At 39.3% G+C, this 24,687-nt stretch overlaps 1 protein-coding gene across 2 annotated transcripts in view; it reads left to right on the forward strand.

Annotated features, from left to right (window-relative positions):
* Positions 1 to 6,332: 6,332 nt before the first annotated feature.
* Positions 6,333 to 24,687, forward strand: part of LOC130912928 (netrin receptor UNC5C-like) — a 404,638-nt gene continuing 386,283 nt past the window's right edge. For both annotated transcript variants that reach the window (XM_057831087.1, XM_057831088.1), the window contains exon 1: positions 6,333 to 6,600. In XM_057831087.1, coding sequence (XP_057687070.1) covers positions 6,498 to 6,600 — 103 coding nt within the window. In that variant the 5' untranslated portion in view covers positions 6,333 to 6,497. The remainder of the gene's footprint in view (positions 6,601 to 24,687) is intronic.

Below are 24,687 nucleotides of genomic sequence, written 5' to 3' on the forward strand. Positions count from 1 at the left end.
ATAATTAACAGGTACGGTGTGAGCGTGCATATGTGTGAGTGTGTTCTACATATTACATTGGGGACACCAAGTTCCCCGTGAGTTCTGACGGGGCTACTCCGTCACATAGACCCTGGAAAATTGGAGATATGATCACTGTAATTTCATAGTAGGAAATGTTTTCTGCACTAGAGCCCATTTATGGTCTTTGGTCAGATGATGTTTCATTTCTGTAGATTTTTCTTGTCGAAATTCGATGATTTTTGTGTATTTTGTGGCCTAATATGGTCCTATAATTACTTGTATTACATGATAATAATAACAGTTCGTATATATGACGTTATAATGAGAAAAAAGCTATTGTTTTTTTAAAAATCGGCATTGTAAGTAGTTACTCACAATGTTACTCATTATTTGACTATTCTTTCATGAATACAATTTTCCTTGAGTAAATTTTTGGATGACTACTTTTATTTGAGTAATATTATTTTGAAGTAACGCAACACTACTTGAGTCAAATTATAGGCTACACTACCCACCTCTGGCTTCCAGCGCTTCCCAGTCCAAATGAAATGCACGTCTCTTGCTGTCAATGACACTCAAATATTACCTTCACTGCCAAGTCATACTAGTCTTGTCTTATTAACCACTCGCAGCTATATGAGTCTTGAATGCATCCCAGCCATTTTACAGATTGTCCCGTTATGTAAACAAATGCAATTATCGGCGCATTATTTTGATGTGAAACGTGCACTCCTTTCTTTTGAGGTCGCATGCTGCAGGGGATTTTTCAATCCAATTTATCACCGCTGTGATGTTTTGTTCTCACTGCTAAATCCTCCGGCGCGTGTGCGTGTGTGCGTTTGAAATGCGTGTGTCCCTCAGGAAACAATTCAATTAGATGACTTTTCTACATGCCTCGTCTGTCTGTCTTTCAGTCGAGCCTCTGCCGAAGCACTCAAATCCATCAAATGATTGATACGGTGTGATTTTCTCTTGTTTCTCCACCGGCTTTTTCGTCTGATTTTTTCTAGTAAGCCCCCCCCCCCCCCCCCCCCCCCCACATATACATGGGCCACCTGGGCCGCTAATCCACTCGTGTGTTGGCTGGGTACAAGGATGGAAAGTTAGAAATGTGATTATTTGTCCCCGTTAAAGCGAGTGGCTGACAGTTATGTAACAACGAAGTCTAAGCTGGCTTTCTGCAACTTCGCTATGTTAGCATTTTAGCATTTCAATCACTCAGTGTCTTTGACGGTGATAGAGGTCTAATCAATCTGAACTGGGAGGGATGGCAGCGTATAAATACATGTCAATTTTGAGAGCTTCACTGTGAAATAGTTTTACTACCACACAACTGCCAGCAGATGGCAGCGATGCAAGATTTCAGACAATGCAAATTTTGTTGTATGGCACAATTCAACATAGGTTATATCAAAGTGCTTTACATCAGGGGTGTGTGATAGTACAGTAGGCCTGGACAGGAAGGAGCTCGGGAAGCCAAGGTTTCCACCAACACAGCCTCTTTATTTTCAAAAACAACCGGTTCCCCCAAAGGAAAGTGGCTGAAATGTGGCACAAGAAAAAACACACAGGTCCAGGTCTTTCTTGGCTTTTTGTCAACCTCCTTCACTTCCACAATCAAGTGGCTTAAGCAGCCACACCCGGAGGAGTTGTGCGGCATGCTGGGTAGTGTAGCGTTTGGGCTGGCGGCCATTTTGAAAGAATTCCTCATCTCTAGCCAAGGAATGTAACGCCCCATCCACAATTTGCTCCCACATGGTGTCACAGTTGTCAAAATCAGTTATATTCGCGGGACACATTCATGGCAAATAGATCTCATGTGGGCTGGACCAGTTTATCTTTTTTGGCCAAATAGGTTAATTCACTTGCTGCCATTGATGGCGCTAAACATCCATTGAGATGGATGGATTGAATGTCCAGTGCCGATGAAGATCGGAGATGAGCAAGATGAGTATCCAACATCCAGCCAGTCCAGATTGTACATCTATTGTTCAAAATGCAAGGTCAATGAGTTAATTTTGGGTCACTTCATTGTAATTTTTGAGTAGTCATGGGTCACTTCGTGTACATTTTGGATATTTTCCTGATGATTTTGGGGTGTTTTCAGGTTACTTGAGGAAATTTTTGGGTCAGTTCCTTGTTACTACTTGTTACTCACTGGTGCATTAATGGTACCATTTTGACTGGGAGGGGGCTAATGAACTAATATGACTGCAAACACGAAACTGATCTATGCAGTAGTACATGCACTCGATTACACAAATCACAAATGTGTTGTTTTACTTCGCAGATGTCAGAATAAAAGCATGTGATACTATATGTAAAGTATTAATGAGCTACAAGGTGCCTGTCGGGCAGACAGTACCTCGGGCCAGATTGGACCCTTGGTGGGTCGCCTCTACCGCGACATGTTTGACACCCCTGCTTTACATCATGGGAAAATCAGCAAAACACAATGAAGAAATACATTTTGACTGGGAGGGTGAAGGAACGAATATCCATCCGCCCCCCTAGATTGAACGTCTTGGGCCGTCAATGGCAACCATAAAAGAAAAAAGTGGATCAGAGCATGAGCTGCTTCCTTGGCAATGTTTCTGCGCAGTCATTTTGTTGCAGACCGGCCGGCCCGGGCATCATGCATTGTAAATAGCTGTAGTAAAATATGCACTGGCTGCCATTTGTCATGGCGGCAGCCCCCTCAAGCTCCGCATGCAAGCCGCCTCTGCGAGCGGCGGCGACCCGGCGGGACCCGTAAAAGCCTTTTTATGCTGCCACTTTATTGGGAATGAGGAAAGCAATAAGTTACATGGGAAACATATGGAACGCTCAGATATGGATCAGCGCTCAACAGCGTCCAGTGCCAACGGGGGACTTTGCGCTTTACTTGCGACACTTGTAATTCGCTTAGTTCACATTGGACAAAAAAAATATGGCTTTCATTACGTGAGTGGGAATATCAAAGCGCCTGTCAGTTCTACTGAAAATACAACCTTGCACCTAATTCAAATGTTCAAAATGTTAACAGTTCTGGATCGTTCCATTGATCGAAGCCACTTGTATTGAATTGTGGCAGATTTTGTTATGTCGGCAAATATCCTACCGCCATGAAATTGCTGATTATTATTTCTTAAGGTGTAATGTTACTTATTATCTTCTACAAAACATTTAATCTGGATGCTGTGACAAATATAGGAGGGAAATATCAAATCTGCCATTCCTGGGGAAAGTGATTGAAAGGGCTGTTTCTGAGCAAAGCCATGCTATTATGATGCAAAGCAATCGTTTCAGTAGTTTATTCGTTTAAGTTTTTACGTATTGAAGAGGAATATATTTTCATATACGTAATTATGTATAATTTTTCATATTCATTCCTTGCTGTTACTGTTTTGAGGCTTGTTCACAAAGTTCGTGTTCTTCTTTCTGAAAACATTTAAACTCTCCTGCCCAAAGATATGATAAGGGGGGCATAGGAATTTATTGTTTACACTCCCCCCCGCCCGAGTATGATTTGATGGATCATCCCCAGAGACTGGGGCTGAACTTGCTCATTTGTATAGGCACAATAATACTGTTGTTTTCCTTTAGCTCCTGAATCGTGTGTCGTCATCTTCTATTCAGGGAATAAAAAAAAAAAAAAAAACCTGTAAAAAGAGAAAATCACTTCCGGTTATCTTAGCCTAGACTTTATTTCCATAAAAACTTTAAAAATACTGGTTAATATTATAAATGATGATCATTGATACCTGCTGTCCACAGGACATGCAGGCAACACTTGTATACCAAATGTTAATATTAAAGATCGATCGGGTCCGATCACGTCATTTTCAAAGTATCGGAATCGGCAAATAAATATCGGCCATGCCTTTTTTTAATATATATATATGTGTTTTATTTAATTCGTTTTCTAATTGTATTTAACGTTACAGACAAAACGTCTTACACTCATCCAGAGTAGTTTTGGCTTAAAGTAGGGCTATCAAATTTATTGCGTTAACGGCGGTAATTAATTTTTTTTAATTAATCACGTTAAATAATTAATATATGCGCTGCATGACCCACTCATGCATTGTCGCATTCAATCTATAAAGACACTGTTTTACCTATAGATAGCGCTAAAAGGCAGCATATAATGAGTAGAAAGAATTTTGACAGCCTTAGGAGCCATTTTTTATGTGGCTAAACCCTTACAATACCTCTCTCAGCAATTAAAAATAACGTGGGAAGCACTGTGGGGAAGAAAGATAGTAGTTGATCATTTTCTTAACACCCTATGTTCTTTCCCAACGCAGAGAAGATATATCAATTGGTGACCCTACGCACAGTCATGGTTGCACTTCCTATCATGCATTTGGGCAGAAGTTAAATGGCTGCAGTATCATTTACCGAAAGCTCAACAAATACACCAGATGGCAATATTTAGTCACAATATACAAAGTCACATTTATCCTTTAAGAATTACAAGTCTTTCTATCCGTGGATCCCTCTCACAGAAAGAATGTTAATAATGTAAATGCCATCTTGAGGATTTATTGTCATAATAAACAAATACAGTACTTATGTACTGTATGTTGAATGTCTATATTCGTCCGAGTTTTATTCATTTTTTTCTTAATGCATTGCCAAAATGTATATGGTGGGGAAAAATAATCGGGAATGATTGGAATTGAATCGGGAGCAAAAAAAAAAAAAGCAATCGCATCGGGAAATATCGGGATTGGCAGATACTCAAACTAAAACGATTGGGATCGGATCGGGAGCAAAAAATAAACATGATCGGAACAACCCGAGTTAATATGTTAATAAGACATAAAATACAATGTCCGCCTGTATGTACTTTTTTTTCAATTAGCAAAAATAGTCACTTGCCTAATAATGACTTAAAATCATATCTTTTTTTTTTTTTTTAATTAATTTTTCATTTTAATTTTACATCTATTGCTGTCAGTGGCAGTGTGTGCTTATTTGCCATCCATAAGACATGCATGGTTTTAATGTATTCGGATTTTATCGCTTTTATTTTGTTTTATTGGTCTTAATAACTTTTATCACGAGGCATTGTATTTTTTTTCCCCACTCAATTTTATTGTATAGTACTTTTCTGGCTTTTAGTTATTACAATATGTACTATATTTTGCTTTTTTTGTAAAGCACTTTGATGACCTCTCAGGTTTTTGTAAAGGGCCATGTAAATGAATTTGAGAAGATGTTGATACATAATTGTATTTTTTAAATGAAGATTTTGTAATGATTGATTTTCTTGATAAGTTTCAAGTTATGTGATTGGATGCGTGGCCTGTTTTCTATGTTTGGACTACAAAATCATGTCCAGAAAAATGAGTGTGCTTTTGTAACATTTTTTTTTTTCTGGATTCAGACATGTGTCTTTTTGTTGTTGTTTTTAATTTGAGATAATAATCATAATGATAAATGAAGAATAGTTTGTTTGAGTAAATCACATTTTGTAAATGTTTGTACACGATTGTATGTGTTTATTGGTGTCTTAAAATGTAAATTTGCTGAAACTATGACAAAGCACGTTAAGATAAATGAATGTTTGCAATTTTTCAAGGAAGTTTAAGGTTTTATTTTTGTTTCATGTTTATATTTTTTCATTATTCATTTTTATCTCTATACTGAACTCATCGGATCCGATTGATGGCGATAGACTTCCAACCCATTCGAAGTGGCTCCCGCTTCGAAAGGATTGGACGTCTACTAGTGATAAATTCATTTCAAATCACAGCAGAAGGATGAAAAGAGCCAAATGATTGAACGTCCATCATCTTCAACGGCACTGAAAGAGTTAGATAGTGTTGATGGGTAAAGGAAGTGTCAAGTTCTGTAACCCGTGTTCGGATTTTCACCCATAGGTGGCAGTCGTTAGTCGGCCTGGCTGCATGCACGCACGCTTTACGTGTGCTGCATGCACCTCAAATAATGATGATAATAATTATAATAATAATAATAATACACAAAAACGTCCTATATGTATATTTTGGGGGAGTTGGGTAAAAGGTCCTATGCGATACAAGTGAATTCTATAGCATTTTAACGTTAGTCTGGCATGTTTAATTGTAGTGTCATTATTTTAAAATGGGTTTATCGTTAAGAATTCTTAATTGCAAGTGTTAAGTGCAGGAAATTGCATGCAGAGGGCGGAGGCATTGCTTCTTCTCCACTCCGCTCACTCTCTTTTCTCTCTCTCTAATTTCACTCGCTCACTCATTCGCTCTCGTGCGTGGATACGCGAGCTGCAAGCCAGGCGAGCAGCAGCCGCGCGCAGACTCGCGTGAAGGGAACATTCTCTCCCGCGCCCCCCCTCCCCCGCCCCGACTTTAAAATCTTTTCTCCACTCCAGGATTAGAAGCTGTTGATTTCGCGTATTTTTCCTGGGAACATTTGTGATTTTTTTTTTTTAATTTTAATTTTTGTTTTTACATATTTATTTTTGTTGCTCTTCTCCGTGGACTGACACAGGAGTTGCTCCCGTGGACATGCGGAGAAGTGGACTAGTCAGACGCGGGCGGTGGATGTGCTCAACGCCGGCCGTCCTCCTCATCCTCCTCCTGGGCTTCGTCCGCGCAGGGCTCGGCCAAGGTAAAAGCGCTGCTCGGGAAACGTCTTTGCGCTTGACTTGGAGCGGCTTTTTCAGCAGAAGGAGGGCGTTTTGCAATTTGCACCTTTTTCTACACGCGTGACATGACACGTGAAAGAGCTACTTCAAAAGGAGAAATATGTGAAATATGTTTTTAAAGAAATGTTTGTGCTGTTACAGTGTGGAAGTATTGACCAGGTAATAGACCTAGCCCAAGTTTATGGCACTTTATCTATCGAGTCGAGTGTCATCTTTTTACCTAACTGGCTACCATTGACGGCGATAAACGTCCAATCGATTTGAACTGGGGCACGCTGGCATTCGGTCGCTGCCAACCCTCCCAGTTCAAATAGATCAGACGTCTATCACTGACATTGGTGCTAAAACATGTTCATTGGTTGTTATGTGTGTTGTTCACATACATACTTTATATAAGTAAGTGCAGAAGCATTTCTATATCATTTGCTCACCAAAACAGCAGCACCTATAAGTGACTTTTTCTCAACACACAACCCCCCCCCCCCCCCCCCCCAAATCATTGATTCAACTCCCCACGAGAGTTGTGGGAGTGCCGAAGCCTATCCCAGCTTGCTATGAGAAGCATACTGTAATCCCAAACATTTGAAGTTGTGCATAACTCCTAATATCGTAACAGTCAAATGTCGTTATATAGTTGACTAAGCTATAAAATTTCAAGCTCTGTTAAGATTCATGCCATTTTAATTGAATAAGTCTTAATATTTTATAGCTAAATTGTGGGGTATGCTGAAAAACACTTAGGAACCATCACTAAAATATTGCTGTTGAATCTCTCACATAATAATTTTCGAATTCTGTTAATGTCTTAAGGTTTACAGTGGAGGCGGGAAACACCCTGAATTGATTGCCAAACTGACGCAGGGCTTTTTTTTTTTAAATTATTACTTCTTTAATTGTAAATACAGCAACTAGCTCATTTTTATATACACTAAATCAGGTACGTCATCCACTTGAAAAAAAAGCAGCTCCCTCTTTTTCCATGTCAGGAAAAACAATACATACAACCAGTGGTGTTAATAACAGTGTTAGAATATAACGGCGTTATTTTTTTCAGTAGTGAGTAATCTAATTAACTACTTTTCTCATCTTGGCAACGTCGTTACCGTTACTGAGGCGGGAAGGCGTGTGTTACTATGCGTTACTAAGTTGGTTGAATAAAAAAAGTCTGAGAGAGACGGACTCACGGAGACGAGAGAGCAGAGCAGGAGTGGGGAAGACGCTTTTGCAAACGCGATGCAAGGTGCTCCAATACTACCTCACTGAAGCCGATAGCCTACAAACTACGTCCACATTATACAGTAGATATCACATATTATAGGACTAGATGCAAATGACAAACACGGCTGCATTGGCAACATGTTTTAGGGACTACATGCGTTAGTAAACAGCTGCCATCTTAAAGCAGTAGACCTCTCAGGAAGGCTCTGTTGTAGACAACCTTCCTAGCGAACCTAAGTAACTTTTTTTTATCTAAAATGCTCCTAAATCGGCAAAATCTTGACTTAAATCTATCTTTAAATGATGAAACAGTTTTAAAACTTACACATGTTGAAAGTAGACAGAATGAAAATATTGCAATAACGGGAGCAATTTTAACAACTTTAACGGTTGAGTCACAACATTAAATGACTTCCACACATAGCAAAAGTTACTATCTAGTTATCGCAATACCCCTGTGTCTATATAAGTGGAGGGTAAAGAATTGGGCTAGGCCCAATTGTCCCAAAAACCCATTAAACTTCACATTGTGTGACCTGTTTTATTTATTTATTTATTTATTTTTTTTTTGAGAGAGAAAAAAAAAAAAAAAAAAAAAAGAAAATTATCACTAGTTACTTTGCCAAGTAACTAATTACTCTTACATTCAGGTAACTGAGTTACTAATGCAATTACTTTTTGGGAGAAGTAATTTGTAACTGTAATTAATTACTTTTTTAAAGTAAGATTAACAACACTGCATACAACTGTATGTCATCAGTTCAACAATGGTAATGGTAATGTAACCAATGGTAACAATGGACTCTTTCAACCCAATTGTTAGCCAAAACAGCAGCTTCTATCGATTCAATCAAACATTGCCATCACCTGAAGTTAAATAAAAATATTGTACCTCCCTATTTACTCAGGAAGGGAAGTGGGGAAAACCGGGTATTACACTGACTATGTAATCAGTGGTGTTCACTTACAGACATTACTGTATAAGTGCAAAGGCAGCTTTAAGTCAGTTGCTGACCAAAAGAGCAGCACCAACAGGGGCGTCACTAGACATAATACAATACTGGGGCACAGTGGAGCACTGGTGGACGAGCAAATATTCTTTTTCTTTTTTTTCTTTTTTTTTTAGCACATATCTATCATTTTAGCACTTATCTATCATAAAAAGTAAAATATAGCGCTTTAATGTACTATACGTAATCAACCAAAATACAAGTTTCGGTAAACAACTAATGTTTTTTTGATTTTCAGCCATCAGTATTCAAAATTAAAATTGGGACATCAGTCAGTTCACCTCTCCTCATGCTCATCAACTTCCATCTTTACCTCTTCCTACACTCTGCTGCTCTACTTTGTCTGGACAGAAGTTGGGATATACTGTAGCACTGTAAATATAACAGTGACATTACAGTATTCTTATATTATTCAAATATATGGAGATATATATATATATATATATATATATATATACATATGAGAATAGAAATAATAAATCATACATATTGTTACAGATTACAGGACTGCATTAACAAATAAAATGCTTGTAAAACAGCTGGAATTTATGATGAGCACACATACAAAGTTGTTAGAAGTTATATCCCAAAAATAGACAATTTATTCATTGACTGTTTTTATTCATTTTAGTCACATAAACAAATAGCAATAAATAGCATCAGTATTGATACAGTTCAAATACCACACATCATATTAACACAATATTAGACAAAGCTCTTGAGTGAGAGCCTCTCACTTAAATCGCATTTAATTGTCATTGTAGTCTTAGCCAGTTAGCTAAAAGACGACAACGAATATGCTTCTTCAATTTACGACGAGAGTAGTTTATCGCAGTTAACTGCCTGATATTATAAAATGTAATGTTTAACCATTTGAATTCACAATTCATGGGAATAGCCAACCATACAAACATTAACACAGAGGTAAAAACGAACAACAAGGATGGGCAGTTTATCTGGCACTAACCTGTAAAACAGGTGGGAAGATGTAATTTGCCTCGTCGACTATATGAGTGGCACACACACCGTTATAGTGATGCTGCATTCACGTGTTGTTGGAGTAATTAAAAAAAAAAAAGATTCTCTATATGATTCTCTATTACATGATGTCTATAAAAAGCGCCTAACAATCGCTCAACTTGTGATGTATCGTTGGAGCATTAAAATAGGCTACCTTTCTTTGTAGCAACCATGTTTTTATCCCGCATTATGACTATACAACACATCAGAACGATTTTCCAACTGGGGGACTCATATCTCCCGATACACCTGAATGCAGCATATCTCCCGAAAGTACTTTGCGGAAGTATCAACTCATATGCCTATCATAGCCAAAGTTAAGTGCATAAATTAACCTACTGTATGAATGAGTCATGTGCAGATTGTGTATATGGAGTGAATAGAGTAGTATGGCCGTATTAAATAGGCACATTCTGGAGATCATGCTATGTAGACTTAAAACTCCAAAGTATCTTTTTTTTTTTTTTTTTTTTTTTACTGGTGAAATAAATTCTGCAGCACTGCAGATCAATAATGAGGCACGTGCCACAGTAAAATATGTCTGGCAATGCCCATGAGCACCAGTACATATAATCATTGTCAAAAAGTAAAACTTTTTTCTTTCCTAATATTCATGAGACAAAAATGTCTCCCTCAAACACGCCCTCCGCTCCGCTCCGTTTTTTTTTTTTTCTGCAAATAAAGTAATTAGCTCATTTTATATACACTAAGTAAGTCAAGTGCGTCATCCACTTGGAAAAAAAGAAAAACACTTCCCTCTTTATCCATGACAGAAATAACAACATGTAAGTATATGTCATCAATTCAAAGACTGGCGAGTGAAAAACCAAGCCCATTTTAAACCTATTGCTTGCCAAAACAGCAGCATCTATTGATTCAATCAAAGCTACCCCCCCCAAAAAAAGTACCGCATGTAATCAGTGTTGCCAGTTTATTTTCGAAGACTTGAGGCTGGTTGATGGAATTTGGGCTATACCTGACGAAATGCTGCACTTTCTCTTGACAGAATATCAGTAACAGAAAATGGACATTTAAAAAAATGCTCACAAATGTTTCTCTGTTTATTAGTTATAACAGCGGAAACTACTTTTTAAAAAATGCAACCATATAGGAAGGATGGATAAGCTTTAGCATGTCTCGACGTTAAAGTTGGGCTATGTTGCGTAATTGCAGCAGCATATTCTTCAAATTCCCAAAAATAATTAAAAAAATGACACAACTAAATGCATGCACTGTAATTTTTCAGTTTGTCTTTTTTGTATTTTGGTGTTTTTTAATCGTTTCCTTGTGAGAGGTGGATTTCCATCTGCTTTTGACACCAATCTCCAATCCTACTTTCATGGAATACACTGTGGAATCATCAATCAATCATTGTGCGTATTGAAATGAAAATAATACAATGATTTTGAACCTTTTCAAAGAAGAACTACATCTTCCATGTTGCTTATCTGCGAAACAGCAATGGTTCCCCTTTTGTGGTTAAAATTAAAAAGAGATGTAGTAGATCCTGGATACAAGCGGCCGAAATGAGTTTCCTCCGCAGGGTGTCCGGGCTCTCCCTTAGAGATAGGGTGAGAAGCCCGGTCATCCGGGAGGGGCTTGGTGTCGAGCCGCTACTCATCCGCGTTGAGAGGAGCCAGTTGAGGTGGCTCGGGCATCTGGTCCGGATGCCTCCTGGACGCCTCCCTGGAGAGGTGTTCTGGGCATGTCCCACCGGCGGGAGGCCCTGGGGACGACCCAGGACACGCTGAGACTATGTCCCTCGGCTGGCCTGGGAACCCCTTGGAATCCCGCCGGAGGAGCTGGCTGAAATGGCTGGGGAGAGGGAAGTCTGGGCTTCCCTGCTAAAGCTGCTGCCCCCGCGACCCGACCCTGGACTATGCGGAAGATAATGGATGGATGGATGGATGGATGGATGTAGTTGTATTAGGGAAACATCTTATCTTCAATAGGCAGGTTTAATGTGATTGTGCTCGAGACGAACTTTCCGATCCAGCAACCTTGCATGTCATCACTTCATGGGCACAGTTAACTGTTGTTGACCAAAACAGCAGTACCTTTTGAGGCGCCCTAAACTGTGTCACAATTTTTGTTAACAGATTAAAAAACTGAACCCTTCAACAGTGATAATTGGAAAAAATAATTGTCTTTCCAACCTTACTTTTTTCCACTAATAACTGAAACAGCAGCACCCACAGAAGAAGCCTCCACAAATTTTTTTGGTGGGAATGTAGTTTTAATATTCGCTATTGCTGAACCCTTTATAGGGCACTCGTTGTTTGCCATCGTTAGGGATGGGAATCGTGAACTGATTCCGTGTGTTCTGATTCCATGGAATCGTTTGGTAATCTAACTAACAATTCTCTTATCGATTCCAACCAGCACGACTTACGTTTCAAAATTTACATGTTACACACGTTCGATTCGGCAAGCACGGCTACATGATGACTCATGCAGAGACCTCTCAATATGGGGTATTTGGAGAGAGTCGTTGCCGGGTGAATTTGCATAGATTTTCACTGGCACTGCGTATTCTGGGACCGAGAATAGGCGTAGGGTGCGCATTTCGAGCAGAGGACGGCCACCTGTTAGAGGAAGTAATCTGTGTGGGTCCATGAACGAATGTAAGTATTTCCTCTTCATGCCATAAAGGTCTTATGATAAGTTAGAGCCGTTATCAGCGCGACCGTTTCTTGTTTTTACTGTTACGTCGGCCGGTTGCTCCTGCTCGTTCTCGCTGCGTTGAGGAGAGCGTTGTTTACATTATATTCGTGTTGCACATTTGTGTTAAGAGGGAATGTGTTAGTTTAGCATCTTAAGATGATGTTGTACATCCATAAGAGTCTAAAGTGCCTAGTTTTCGCCACTTTTATGGCCAAGATCACCACACGTGCACGCAACGTGCTTCCAGGTTGTGCGCGCGCGCTCTCGCCCCCCCCACCTTTGTGTCATTATAGTGTGCGAGTCATGTGTGTGTGTTATTGACTGCTTTACAATCTTTCCACGCATACTCTCATCTGCTCATTGAGTGATTGTTATATCAAGTGCCATTGCCTGTATATAGTTGTGCCTGTTGCCAAGTTGGATTAAAAGTGCCAAAGACCGACTCCACTCTCCGCTCCTTGTGTTCTAACCGACACCCCGAGGCGAATGAACCATAAAATATATTGAACCCATAACCTCATACAGTCCATTAGTCCAAATTAGAATCGATGAGGGAATCGATAAAGAATCGAATAGTTAAGAAATATCGATAATGGATTCGGAATCGTAAAAATCTTATCAATGGCGTACCGCAAGCAACACGTCACTTCCGCTCATTAATATTCATGACATTAGCTACTGTTGCTAAGTAAGGACAAACCACCGTTTGTCCCTAATAGGAAATTAATGGAAATCGTGTACGAAGGAGATGTTTACTGAGTTAAACCTACCAATTCTCTCCGAAAATTATGTGCCTGGTGCCAAATTCACTGGCAAAGATGTGGAAGAACATAAAAATGTTCAGTTAAAGAGATGGCTTTAGTGTCGAAGGCTGAAAAAGACGAAAAAAACGAGCCGACCTAAGCATAGCTTTAGCTTTTTTATCGACGCGACTGACAATGACATTCTCCTGTTTCAACAAGCTATCCTTTATCATCAGCCCCGTCTTTCTTATACTGTATATCCTCTGGTTGTCCTACGTCTCTTACTGTTCTTGGGGGTAATTTAGTTAGCTTTGTGTAGCGATCGCAAATGCTACTCAGTGACAGCCAACGAACACTTTTAATTTTTTCATTGATAACACATCTTAATTCTATAATTTATTTACTCTTCCCCCTTTCTAAAGTTTTTTTTATATATATATATATATATAACAGAAAAGGTAACAGTGACAGTCAGATACCATTGTAATTCTTTTCAGGTCATTCATTGTCAGACAGAAGTAGTACGGCACAACGTTACGCTAAAAAAATAAGTTAAAAATATAAAAATGGCTTACCTCTTTGTCCTCTGAAAGACCATGCCAACCCAACATAATGTTTACTGCATATGAAACGTGAATGGATTCGCCGAGCTGGTGTTAAAGTCCGCGCAATTTGATTCGGTCTTCACATTTTTTCCTCTCGAGTTTTTGGTTTCCGGAAATGTATGAAGAAAACATCCTTCATGTGACGTAATGTCTAGAGTCGTTTCTACAAGTTCCAAAAAAGCAATGCGTGATCGGCATGTTCATTTTTGAAAGATTACCGGAGAAAAGTAGCACTTTTTACGTTGGGTCTAAGCGAGGGCGGGTCTATAATGTTCCACTTCGGCTTTACTTCCGCTTTACGATGCGACGTCACGGTCTAAAAATAGCCTGCGTGCGGTACGCCATTCCCATCCCTAGCCATCGCTAGACGTCCAGTCCATTTTGCCTAGGAGGAGTGAATTAATTATAAGGAAATGATGTGTAGGAGTGACAAACTCTTATTAAATCGCAGCAGAAGGATGATTGGACACTATGTAATTGGACGTCTGCATCGTCAACAGCACAGAAAGAGTTAATTTCATGAGTTTGACATTACGTTATTGGTTATATAGTTTGTTTTATATGTAAACTTGCACCACCACTCTAATAGAAAAAAAATAAGATTAATAGTAAAACAACAATATAAAAACCTACTTAAAAATACTCACCTTATATTTGACTAACCTCAATATGTGAGTAAAAGCATAACTACTGCATGAATGCTTGTCATTCAGCATTCAGACAACACGACAGAATGAGTCTTGCACAGCCAACTTTTTTTGGCCGCTTTAAAGCAACCAATCCATGCTGTGAACCCTGAATGGACGCAGTGCACCATGGGATGGGACCGCAGCATAATGGGCGACAGCGGGAGACAGCAGCTCTGGCAATATCGTCATACCAAGCGAACGAAAACGCTGTGCGATCACAACACGTCAAAAAATCTCACCAACTCCCACGTCCAGAACATGCTCGCATGCGCATATGTACAAAACACACTCACGAGTCATAAAGGAGCACGGCGTGAGCATCTTTGCACCTCAGGTTCACACGTACGTGCCGACAACCACCCACGTGCGCAACTTTGAGAGTTGAAGACGCCATTTTGAACGAGGCGAATCTCAACAAGTGCTTGTGTGTCAATGGAAATATGAGTGTCATGTAACCAAAAGCTAAGAAATGGTCCTGGAAGAAACAGAACCACCAATGTTCCACTCCGCTCCACCCTCCCTTTCCTACTCTCCAGCAGCTGAATGGCGGATCGTGTCTGCGACCGTTCAGCTTGTGCGGAAAACAAGGAGACTTTTCACACTCATTCCACCGCGCCTTTCAATTTCCTTCGATAGAATCTCTGTTTAAGAAAAGTTGCTTTGGAGGCGGCCAAAATGGATTTAAGTCAATATACAAATAGCTTCTTCATTCATTGGCTACTATTGACTACAGTTGCACTTGAACTAATATTTACCGGATCTTTTCAGATGGAAGGAAGGATTTTGCATAGATTCATTTTACAGTATAGATACAGAACATGTAAAGGTACAATCATTAATAGTACATCCTTGTTTTTATTGTCATTGTTCCATGTATCCGCTACGAATATATTCTACATATCAATCTGGGAAAGATCCAATTCAGATCTTTAAAAAATATAGCCTACGGTTTCTGACTCACTTGCGAAAACATAATTTCCCGTAAGAAAAAAGTGTTCAGTGATGTTATTTACTTCTCTTTTAATGAGGAAATGAAGTGTGTGTCAGACAAAACTTGAAAACTTGACCTATCTACAAAAACGCTTTGCATCCCACCATAGTATTCCAGCAGATACAGTGATCCCTCACATATTGCTGTTAATGGAGACCAGAACCAACCGCGCAAAGTAGTGTCACCCCCATTTTTAACTTACACTTTTTTGTGTCTATATTATATTAATAAGTGTATATAAAACCTTTTAAATTCATGTTATCAATCGAACATCAACAAATAGTATGAAACATGCGAATAAATAATATAAATAACATACATAAAATAATGTCTAAATAATGTAAATAATACATACTGTACATACTGTACATTCTCTCACTCTCTCAAATGATTGGTGTGTGTGGGTGTGTGGGTGTAAGTGTACATCTATACGTAGATGTAAATAAAGTGTATACGTAGATGTAAATAAAGTGTACATAAATATGTTTTTAGAACTCTTTTATTCTCATAACAAGATACTTACAGTGGGGCAAATAAGTATTTAGTCAACCACGCATTGTGCAAGTTCTCCCACTTGAAAATATTAGAGGCCTGTAATTGTCATCATGGGTAAACCTCAACCATGAGAGACAGAATGTGGAAAAAAAAAAAACAGAAAATCACATTGTTTGATTTTTAAATAATGTATTTGCAAATCATGGTGGAAAATAAGTATTTGGTCAATACCATGAGTTCAGCGCAATACTGTGTTATGTACCCTTTGTTGGCAATAACGGAGGCCAAACATTTTCTGTAACTCTTCACAAGCTTTTCACACACTGTTGCTGGTATTTTGGCCCATTCCTCCATGCAGAACTCCTCTAGAGCAGTGATGTTTTGGGGCTGTCATTGGGCAACATGGACTTTCAACTCCCTCCACAGATTTCCTATGGGGTTGAGATCTGGAGACTGGCTAGGCCACTCCAGGACCTTGAAATGCTTCTTACGAAGCCACTCCTTTGTTGCCCTGGCTGTGTGTTTGGGATCATTGTCATGCTGAAAGACTCAGCCACGTCTCATCTTCAATGCCCTTGCTGACGGAAGGAGATTTTCACTCAAAATCTCTCGATACATGGCCCCATTCATTCTTTCCTTTACACAGATCAGTCGTCCTGGTCCCGTGGTAGAAAAACAGCCCCAAAGCATGATGTTTCCACCCCCATGCTTCACAGTGGGTATGGTGTTCTTCGGATGCAATTCAGTATTCTTTCTCCTCCCAACAAGAGAACCTGTATTTCTACCAAAAAGTTATATTTTGGTTTCATCTGACCATAACACATTCTCCCAGTCCTCTTCTGGATCATCCAAATGTTCTCTAGAGAACCGCAGACAGGCCTGGAAGTGTACTGGCTTCAGCAGGGGGACACGTCTGGCAGTGCAGGATTTGAGTCCCTGACGGCGCAGATACTGACTGATAGTAGCCCTTGTTACTGTGGTCCCAGCTCTCTGTAGGTCATTCACTAGGTCCCCCCGTGTGGTTCTGGGATTTTTTTCTCACCGTTCTTGTTATCATTGTGACGCCACGGGGTGAGATCTTGCATGGAGCCCCAGATCGAGGGAGATTATCAGTGGTCTTGTATGTCTTCCATTTTCTAATAATTGCTCCCACAGTTGATTTCCTTACACCAAGCAAAGAGTGAATTGTTACAGAAAACGTTTGGCCTCCGTTATTGTCAACAAAGGGTACATAACAAAGTATTGAGATGAACTTTTGGTATTGACCAAATACTTATTTTCCACCATGATTTGCAAATAAATTCTTTAAAAATCAAATAATGTGATTTTCTGTTTTTTTTTTTCATATTCTGTCTCTCATGGTTGAGGTTTACCTATGTTGACAATTACAGGCCTCTCTAATCTTTTCAAGTAGGATAACTTGCACAATTCGTGGTTGACTAAATACTTATTTGCCCCACTGTATTACAAGATTTAAAAATCTGCGATGCACTGAGGGGTCACTATCAGAAGGTGACCAATCGACATGAAGCCAAAATATGACATATTGATTCGTGGAAGAGCAAAAACATCATTTCCTGTCAAGAAAAGCTATTCGTGATAATCTTTCATTGTCTTTTAAAGAGGAAATGAAGTGTACTTCTGACAAAACCTAATAAATTGAACCGCTTTGCACTACAACATTGTATTCAAGCAGATAGTTGCTTCCTGGTCACTTCTGTAGCTCCCGCCTCTTTCCCCTGTATTGACTCAAACATCAGATGACCCGGAAAGCGGTTGAACAGTTGTGGTTTGCAATACAATACCCTCACTTTCAATTCAATGTTTTTTATTTTTTATTTTTAAACAACACTTTTTCGTGTTTTTTCTCAGTGCAGAAATCCTTCTCAGCGTCCAATCATGTAGTCTCTCGAGTTCACTAGCCCATTTTCAGTGCATGTGACACGTTGTGATAAATTAACCAGCCCTGCCATCCTCCATGTATTTATTTGCTAGGAATTATATTATTTAACTAAAGGAATTTTAATTTCTAACTTTTTGTACGATTGCCAGAGAGAGGGAGGAGAGGGAGTCCAGCTTTGCACGGGTGAGGAAGGGGGGAGGGAGATCTCTCTGGGTGGTTTGTAGCGCCTTTGATCACTCCACTTGGGCTGGACAAGCACAGACACACACACGTGAGCGCGCCGGCCGCGCGCACAAGCAGACAAGCTGACACAATACCGCATTCTACATACACGGACGTCCATACTCGGCGCGTGAAAAGAAGTCTTTGACTGCGTCTGGCCTTGTTTTGCAAAGACGCCGGCGATGGCGCGTCACCTCTTCTTCATCTTCGTTTTCCTCTCAAGTCCACGCTTACTCATCCGAACAGAGAACTTTTAAGGTCTCGGCCATGATCAGAGGTGTTTTTTCTTTTTCTCTCCACCCACTGTCTCCTCTTTGGAATTGCAGAAAAGCATTTTTTTACTGACCTTTCTTAGCATCGCTCTCTTGCGCCTCGCCTGCAGCCTTGTGTTCTCTCCTATTCACTCATTACATTTTATGTTGGATTGTGAAAAATGGCCTCCTACGTCCTAATGCTTTATTTATTTATTACCGGTATTATTATTTTTAAATTCATATTTTAATTTCAATTTGGCTACAAGTAGTACTGTATGATATGGGAAAATCTGTCATGATCATTTTATTTCACCATATTGATACCTTTTGAAATATTTGGTGAAAATGCAAGTAGAAAATGCAATTTTTGAAGAAATTGAGATGGTAGCTTTGTTATGATGGCTGGAATATCGAATCAATTCCTTTTGATTTTGAGGCATTTCGGGGTCACCTTTGATCAATTTTTCGTCAGATATAAAGAATTTTCAGCAAATACTTGTGACTAATGGTTTTGACTGCTGTATATTAGGTTAGCATAGTACAATTAATAAACAGTAATTAATATGGATATTCGAATGAATTGTGTTCTTTTGGGATTATGTGTTACTACTACTGGACTGTCTCAGGAAATTAGAATACACAATATTCTAATTTTTTGAGACAGTCCTGTGTATATATACGATTGTGTCCCACTTGTTGTTGATTCTTGACAAAAAAATACAATTTCATATCTTTATGTTTGAAGCCTGAAATGTGGCGAAAGGTTGCAAGATTCAAGGGGGCCGAATACTTTTGCAAGGCACTGTATATATATATATATATATATATATATATATATATATATATATATATATATATATATATATATATATATATATGTATATAAATACACTCACTGGCCACTTTATTAGGTACACCTGTCCAACTGCTCGTTAACACTTAATTTCTAATCAGCCAATCACATGGCGGCAACTCAGTGCATTAAGGCATGTAGACATGGTTTAAGACAATCTCCTGCAGTTCAAACCAAGCATCAGTATGGGGAAGAAAGGTGATTTGAGTGACTTTGAACATGGCATGGTTGTTGGTGCCAGAAGGGCTGGTCTAAGTATTTCAGAAACTGCTGACCTACTGGGATTTTTACGCACAACCATCTCTAGGGTTTACAGAGAATGGTCCGAAAAAGAAAAACTATCCAGTGAGCCGCAGTTCTGTGTGCGGTAATGCCTTGTTGATGCCAGAGGTCAGAGGAGAATGGCCAGACTGGTTCGAACTGATAGAAAGGCAACAGTGACTCAAATAACCACCCATTACAACCAAGGTAGGCGGAAGAGCATCTCTGAACGCACAGCACGTCGAACTTTGAGGCAGATGGGCTACAGCAGCAGAAGACCACGCCGGGTGCCACTCCTTTCAGTTAAGAACAGGAAACTGAGGCGACAGTTTGCACAAGCTCATCGAAATTGGACAATAGAAGATTGGAAAAACGTTGCCTGGTCTGATGAGTCTCGATTTCTGCTGCGACATTCGTATATATATACTGTATATATATTTTTTCTACTGTGTATGTTTTTACCTACTTATGTACTTACATACATGTTTTAAACGATGTCAAATGTGTGTAGTTTCTGCTGCAACCAAATCACCGTTTTAGAGACATTAATAAATATATTGATAGGCTGATTGTTTGATCATTATGGCAGGTAGACGACAGGTCATTTTTTTACTGTCAAAATTAGTCTCATCGAGTTAGGCTGTTATTTTCTCTTCATTTTCTCTTTTCATTTTTTTTTTTTTTTTAATATCATAATAATAATATATTAAATTCAGTTTGGGGGTTTAAAGATTACTGCCAAATTAACAGTTAAACAAACAAAATAATACACATTGTCTATTAAACACTTTTAACAACAGATATTTGAACACAATGGTAGACATAAATCTAATGGTACTCAAATGCATATATTGTTTATGCTCTGCAAAGAACTACTAATATCACTGTTTTTTTTTTTTTTTTGCATAAATATACAGTATTTAAATTAAAAATCTTTGCTTTATTACAGTGGATTTTTTTTTTCTCAAAGAACATATATGGAAAGCGAGCACAACATGAAGCCAATTACCATCAATATTAAGCACTCTTTGAAAAGCTTTGCTAGCCACACCACAAAAACATGCGTACATGCGCAATGCACTCCATTTTGTTTACTGAAGCGCGGTTGTTTACCAGAGAGGTCGCGAGGCAATAGTAGAAGACGAAGAGAAGGAAGAAGAGACGCTTGGTGTGTTCTCCTTCCCGCCGTCTCCTACTATCAGTCCTAATTCCTTCTTGAGTTTCATGCGCGGCTCTTGAATTATGAATTTTTCATGGCCCGTGAAACCCGAGGCCTCATTTGGGGCTCTGGTTTCCAGCCTTTTTGTCTTTTACTCGCAACTACTGCGAGTGTGAGTGTGTGTATGTTTTGTGCGAGCAGTTTTACAGTATGCAGCCTCCTACTCAATCTTCACATGGAGTATCTAATGGATAGTCGGAAGTAATCGCCCCAAGTGTGGTAGTTCTTTTTGCTTTGGATAATTTTTAAGTTGAAAGAGATTTGAAAATGTAGTTTTGGTTGTTGCAGAGCAAGGGTGTCAAACTTGTGGCCCGGTGGCGGGACAACTGTGGCCCTCGGGACAGTATTTTACATTTTCCTACTTGACATCTGAGTTTAGTGTTTGTGTAGCCCACGCGTCATTGCCCCGGGCTATTTTAAGATTTAAATTTAACGATTCACGGTAGAAGGAAAGCAAGCACATGATAATTGTGAAAACTAAATTAAAACTCCTAAAATGAGTTTATGACAAGTAGATGTCCAATCCATTTGAGCTGGGAGGTCGGCAGGATATGAGCATGAACTGGCAGGACTCCTGGTTCAAATGGATTGGATGTCTGTTACCGTCAGTAGCAGCCATAGAGTTAAGCCGTGACGTCATAAAACAAACAAAAAATAAATAAATAAAATTTCTCATAATAAAAACTCCTCCTTGGAGTACATTTTCCTCAAAAAGTAAAGCAAGTAAATGAAAGACATTACTACACACCTCTGCATTTCTTTATGTCATGTTGTCTATATACTGCTTCAGAAAATGGAACACTGGGTCCCTTTATAATCTTCCTCCAGCTTCAGATAAAAAAAAAAAAAATGTCTGCGTGAACGTGGACCGCATCATGTATTCCACAAAAAGGTTTCAAGTATTCCCCCAAAAAGACCAAGTAATCCAATCTTCTTATTCTTTATGAATACCAGTTGAGAACATGAGGAAGATTGGTGACCCACTCTCCTCTCTCATATCTCTGCTGTTCTACATTTTCGTCAGCATGTCTAGTTGAGTAATGATGCCCTTTGTTGTATTTCTTGAGCATTGCGTTTTCCTTCGTGCAAATAATAGACGTTGGGATGCCCCTGTACTAAGAGAGGAAAAAAGAGAGTAAACTAGAGGTACTAAGAGAGGAAAAAAGATATATATTAAAAGATATATATATATATATATATATACTGTATATATATATATATATATATATATATATATATATATATATTAGGGCCATCAAAATTATCGCATTAACGGGCGTTAATTATTTTTTTAAATTAATCACGTTAAAATATTTGACGCAATTAACGCAGATGCCCCGCTCAGACACATTTAAATGACAGTACAGTGAAATGCTCACTTGTTAATTGTGTTTTATGGAGTTTTGCCGCCCTCTGCTGTCGCTTGGGTGCGACTGATTTTATAGGCTTCAGCACCCATGAGCATTGTGTAAGTAATTATTGACATCAACAATGGCGGGCTACTAGTTTATTTTTTGATTGAAAAGTTTACAAATTTTATTAAAACGAAAACATTAAGAGGGGTTCCCGCTCTGTTCTCTCCTCTCCGTGAGTGCATGTCTCTTAGACTTTTCTTGCGCCATTCAACCAACGTAGTAACGCATAGTAATGCATGCCTTTACATCCTCAGTAACAGTAACAGATTTGCAAAGATGAGAAAAGTAATTAATTAGATTACTCACTCCTGAAAAAACATAACGCCGTTATACTCTAACGCCGTTATTAACAACACTGGTTACAACCAAGTGACAAGCTAGCTAATTTGCTAGCTTACATGTATAAACTGCTGAAATTTTCATTAGCTTTAACTCATAAATTCACATAAGTGTGGCCCATGAGTATTTTGCTTTTAAATTTGATTCACTTATTTTCTATTATGTTTTATGACTTCACATAACTTAATTCTTTGGTTGCCATTGACAGCAAATTGGCTAATAGATGCCCAATCCATTTTTACTGCGAAGTGGTGGAATTGATTGAATGACAGCTTTCAGTCTCTCCCAGTGAAAAGGGACTGGACATCTATTGCCGTCAACAGGCGTTTTCGACATCTATTTCCGTCTTTTGCCAACTACGGCGCTGTAAGTGAATGAGTTATGTCAATATTAACTTTTGAACAGATTCTTTCTTAAATTCATTCATTCATTCGTTCATCTTCTGAACCACTTACCCTTACCAGGGTTGTGGGGTAGAAGGGTAGGAGGTGGTGCACACCCTGAACTGGTCGCCAGCCAATCGCAGAGCACATACAGTAAAACAACCGTTCATACACACACCTGCAGACAATTAGGACTTTTCAATTAGTCTAGCAGGCATGTGTTGGGGATGTAAGAGGAAGCCAGAGTACCTGGAGAAAACTCACACAGGCTCGGGGAAAACATGCAAACTCCACACAGGAAGGCCGGAGCCCGGGACTGAACCCTTGATCTCAGAACTGTGACGCGGGCGTGCTGACCACTCTGCGGTTTCTTGTCTGAGTTTAAAATCTAACAAATATACTGTACATCAAAAAGCATTGCGGAAATACATAAAAACATGAGCATAATAATAAATGCATACTAACATACATACAAAATATAAAAAAATAATTCAAAATGAAATAATTATTCTTTTTGAGTTGGTACTTACAGTAAAATGTTTGAAAAACATTCTTCCAGACGTACGGCACTTAATCATGAGACATTTCAGTTTTCTGTGACTCCGTGTGGGCGGAACGAGAAGGCAAGATTTGTCATTTATTACCCTCGTCTTGGGCAACTGTCTCCCTCCCACTCTGTCCTCTCTCCGCCATTGGATTTACTCCCTTTAATTAGCGTGGAGACCAAACAGTGGACATATTGTGCTCCTGACGGGAGTCCCACAAGCAGAAGGATGTCGTGTGCGCGCAAGGAAAGTAATCAGTCAGTATTGGATGGAGGGATGTGTGTGTTTTGCACATGCGAAGACACAATGATGAGCCAAATGGGGATAGTTAGGCAAGTGGAAGCTATAGGCACGTAAAGAAATGGAGTGTCAACACACAAGCGTGCCAGCTGCTCTGTATTGAAAGCTCACCTGGCGTAATGTTTCGTTTTGCCCCTTCGTAGTCTATATTTTCTCTTACTCAATACCGTAAGACGGGTGTGTCGGACTCATCCTGTCAGTCAACATTTAAATAATTTGGCTGTCATTGTATGGAGAGCCAAAGCGTCCAAGATTAGAAACAAATAAAAGCATGAAGAAATAAATAAAATTAAGAAATAAAAACCACTGTAAATACAAAAACATATTTTTTTAAATAAAACAAACAAACAAACAAACAAAAAAACTAATTATGGAAATATACACTCACCGGCCACTTTATTAGGTACACCTTGCTAGTAACGGGTTGGACCCCCTTTTGCCTTCAGAACTGCCTCAATTCTTCGTGGCATAGATTCAACAAGGTGCTGGAAGCATTGGTGGTCTTCTGCTACTGTAGCCCATCTACCTCAAAGTTCTACGTACTGTGCGTTCAGAGATGCTCTTCTGCCTACCTTGGTTGTAATGGGTGGTTATTTAAGTCACTGTTGCCTTTCTATCAGCTCGAACCAGTCTGGCCATTCTCCTCCGACCTCTGGCCTCAACGAGGCATTTCCGCCCACAGAAGTGCCGCTCACTGGATATTTTTCTTTTTCGGACCATTCTCTGTAAACCCTAGAGATGGTTGTGCGTGAAAGTCCCAGTAGGTCAGCAGTTTCTGAAATACTCAGACCAGCCCTTCTGGCACTAACAACCATGCCACGTTCAAAGTCACTCAGATCACCAACTGTGTGATGCCATCATGTCAATATGGACAAAACTTTCTGAGGAATGCTTTCAGCACCTTGTTGAATCTATTCCACG

The sequence above is a fragment of the Corythoichthys intestinalis genome, chromosome 3, assembly GCF_030265065.1.
Source record: "Corythoichthys intestinalis isolate RoL2023-P3 chromosome 3, ASM3026506v1, whole genome shotgun sequence".
Classification (NCBI taxonomy): Eukaryota; Metazoa; Chordata; class Actinopteri; order Syngnathiformes; family Syngnathidae; genus Corythoichthys; species Corythoichthys intestinalis.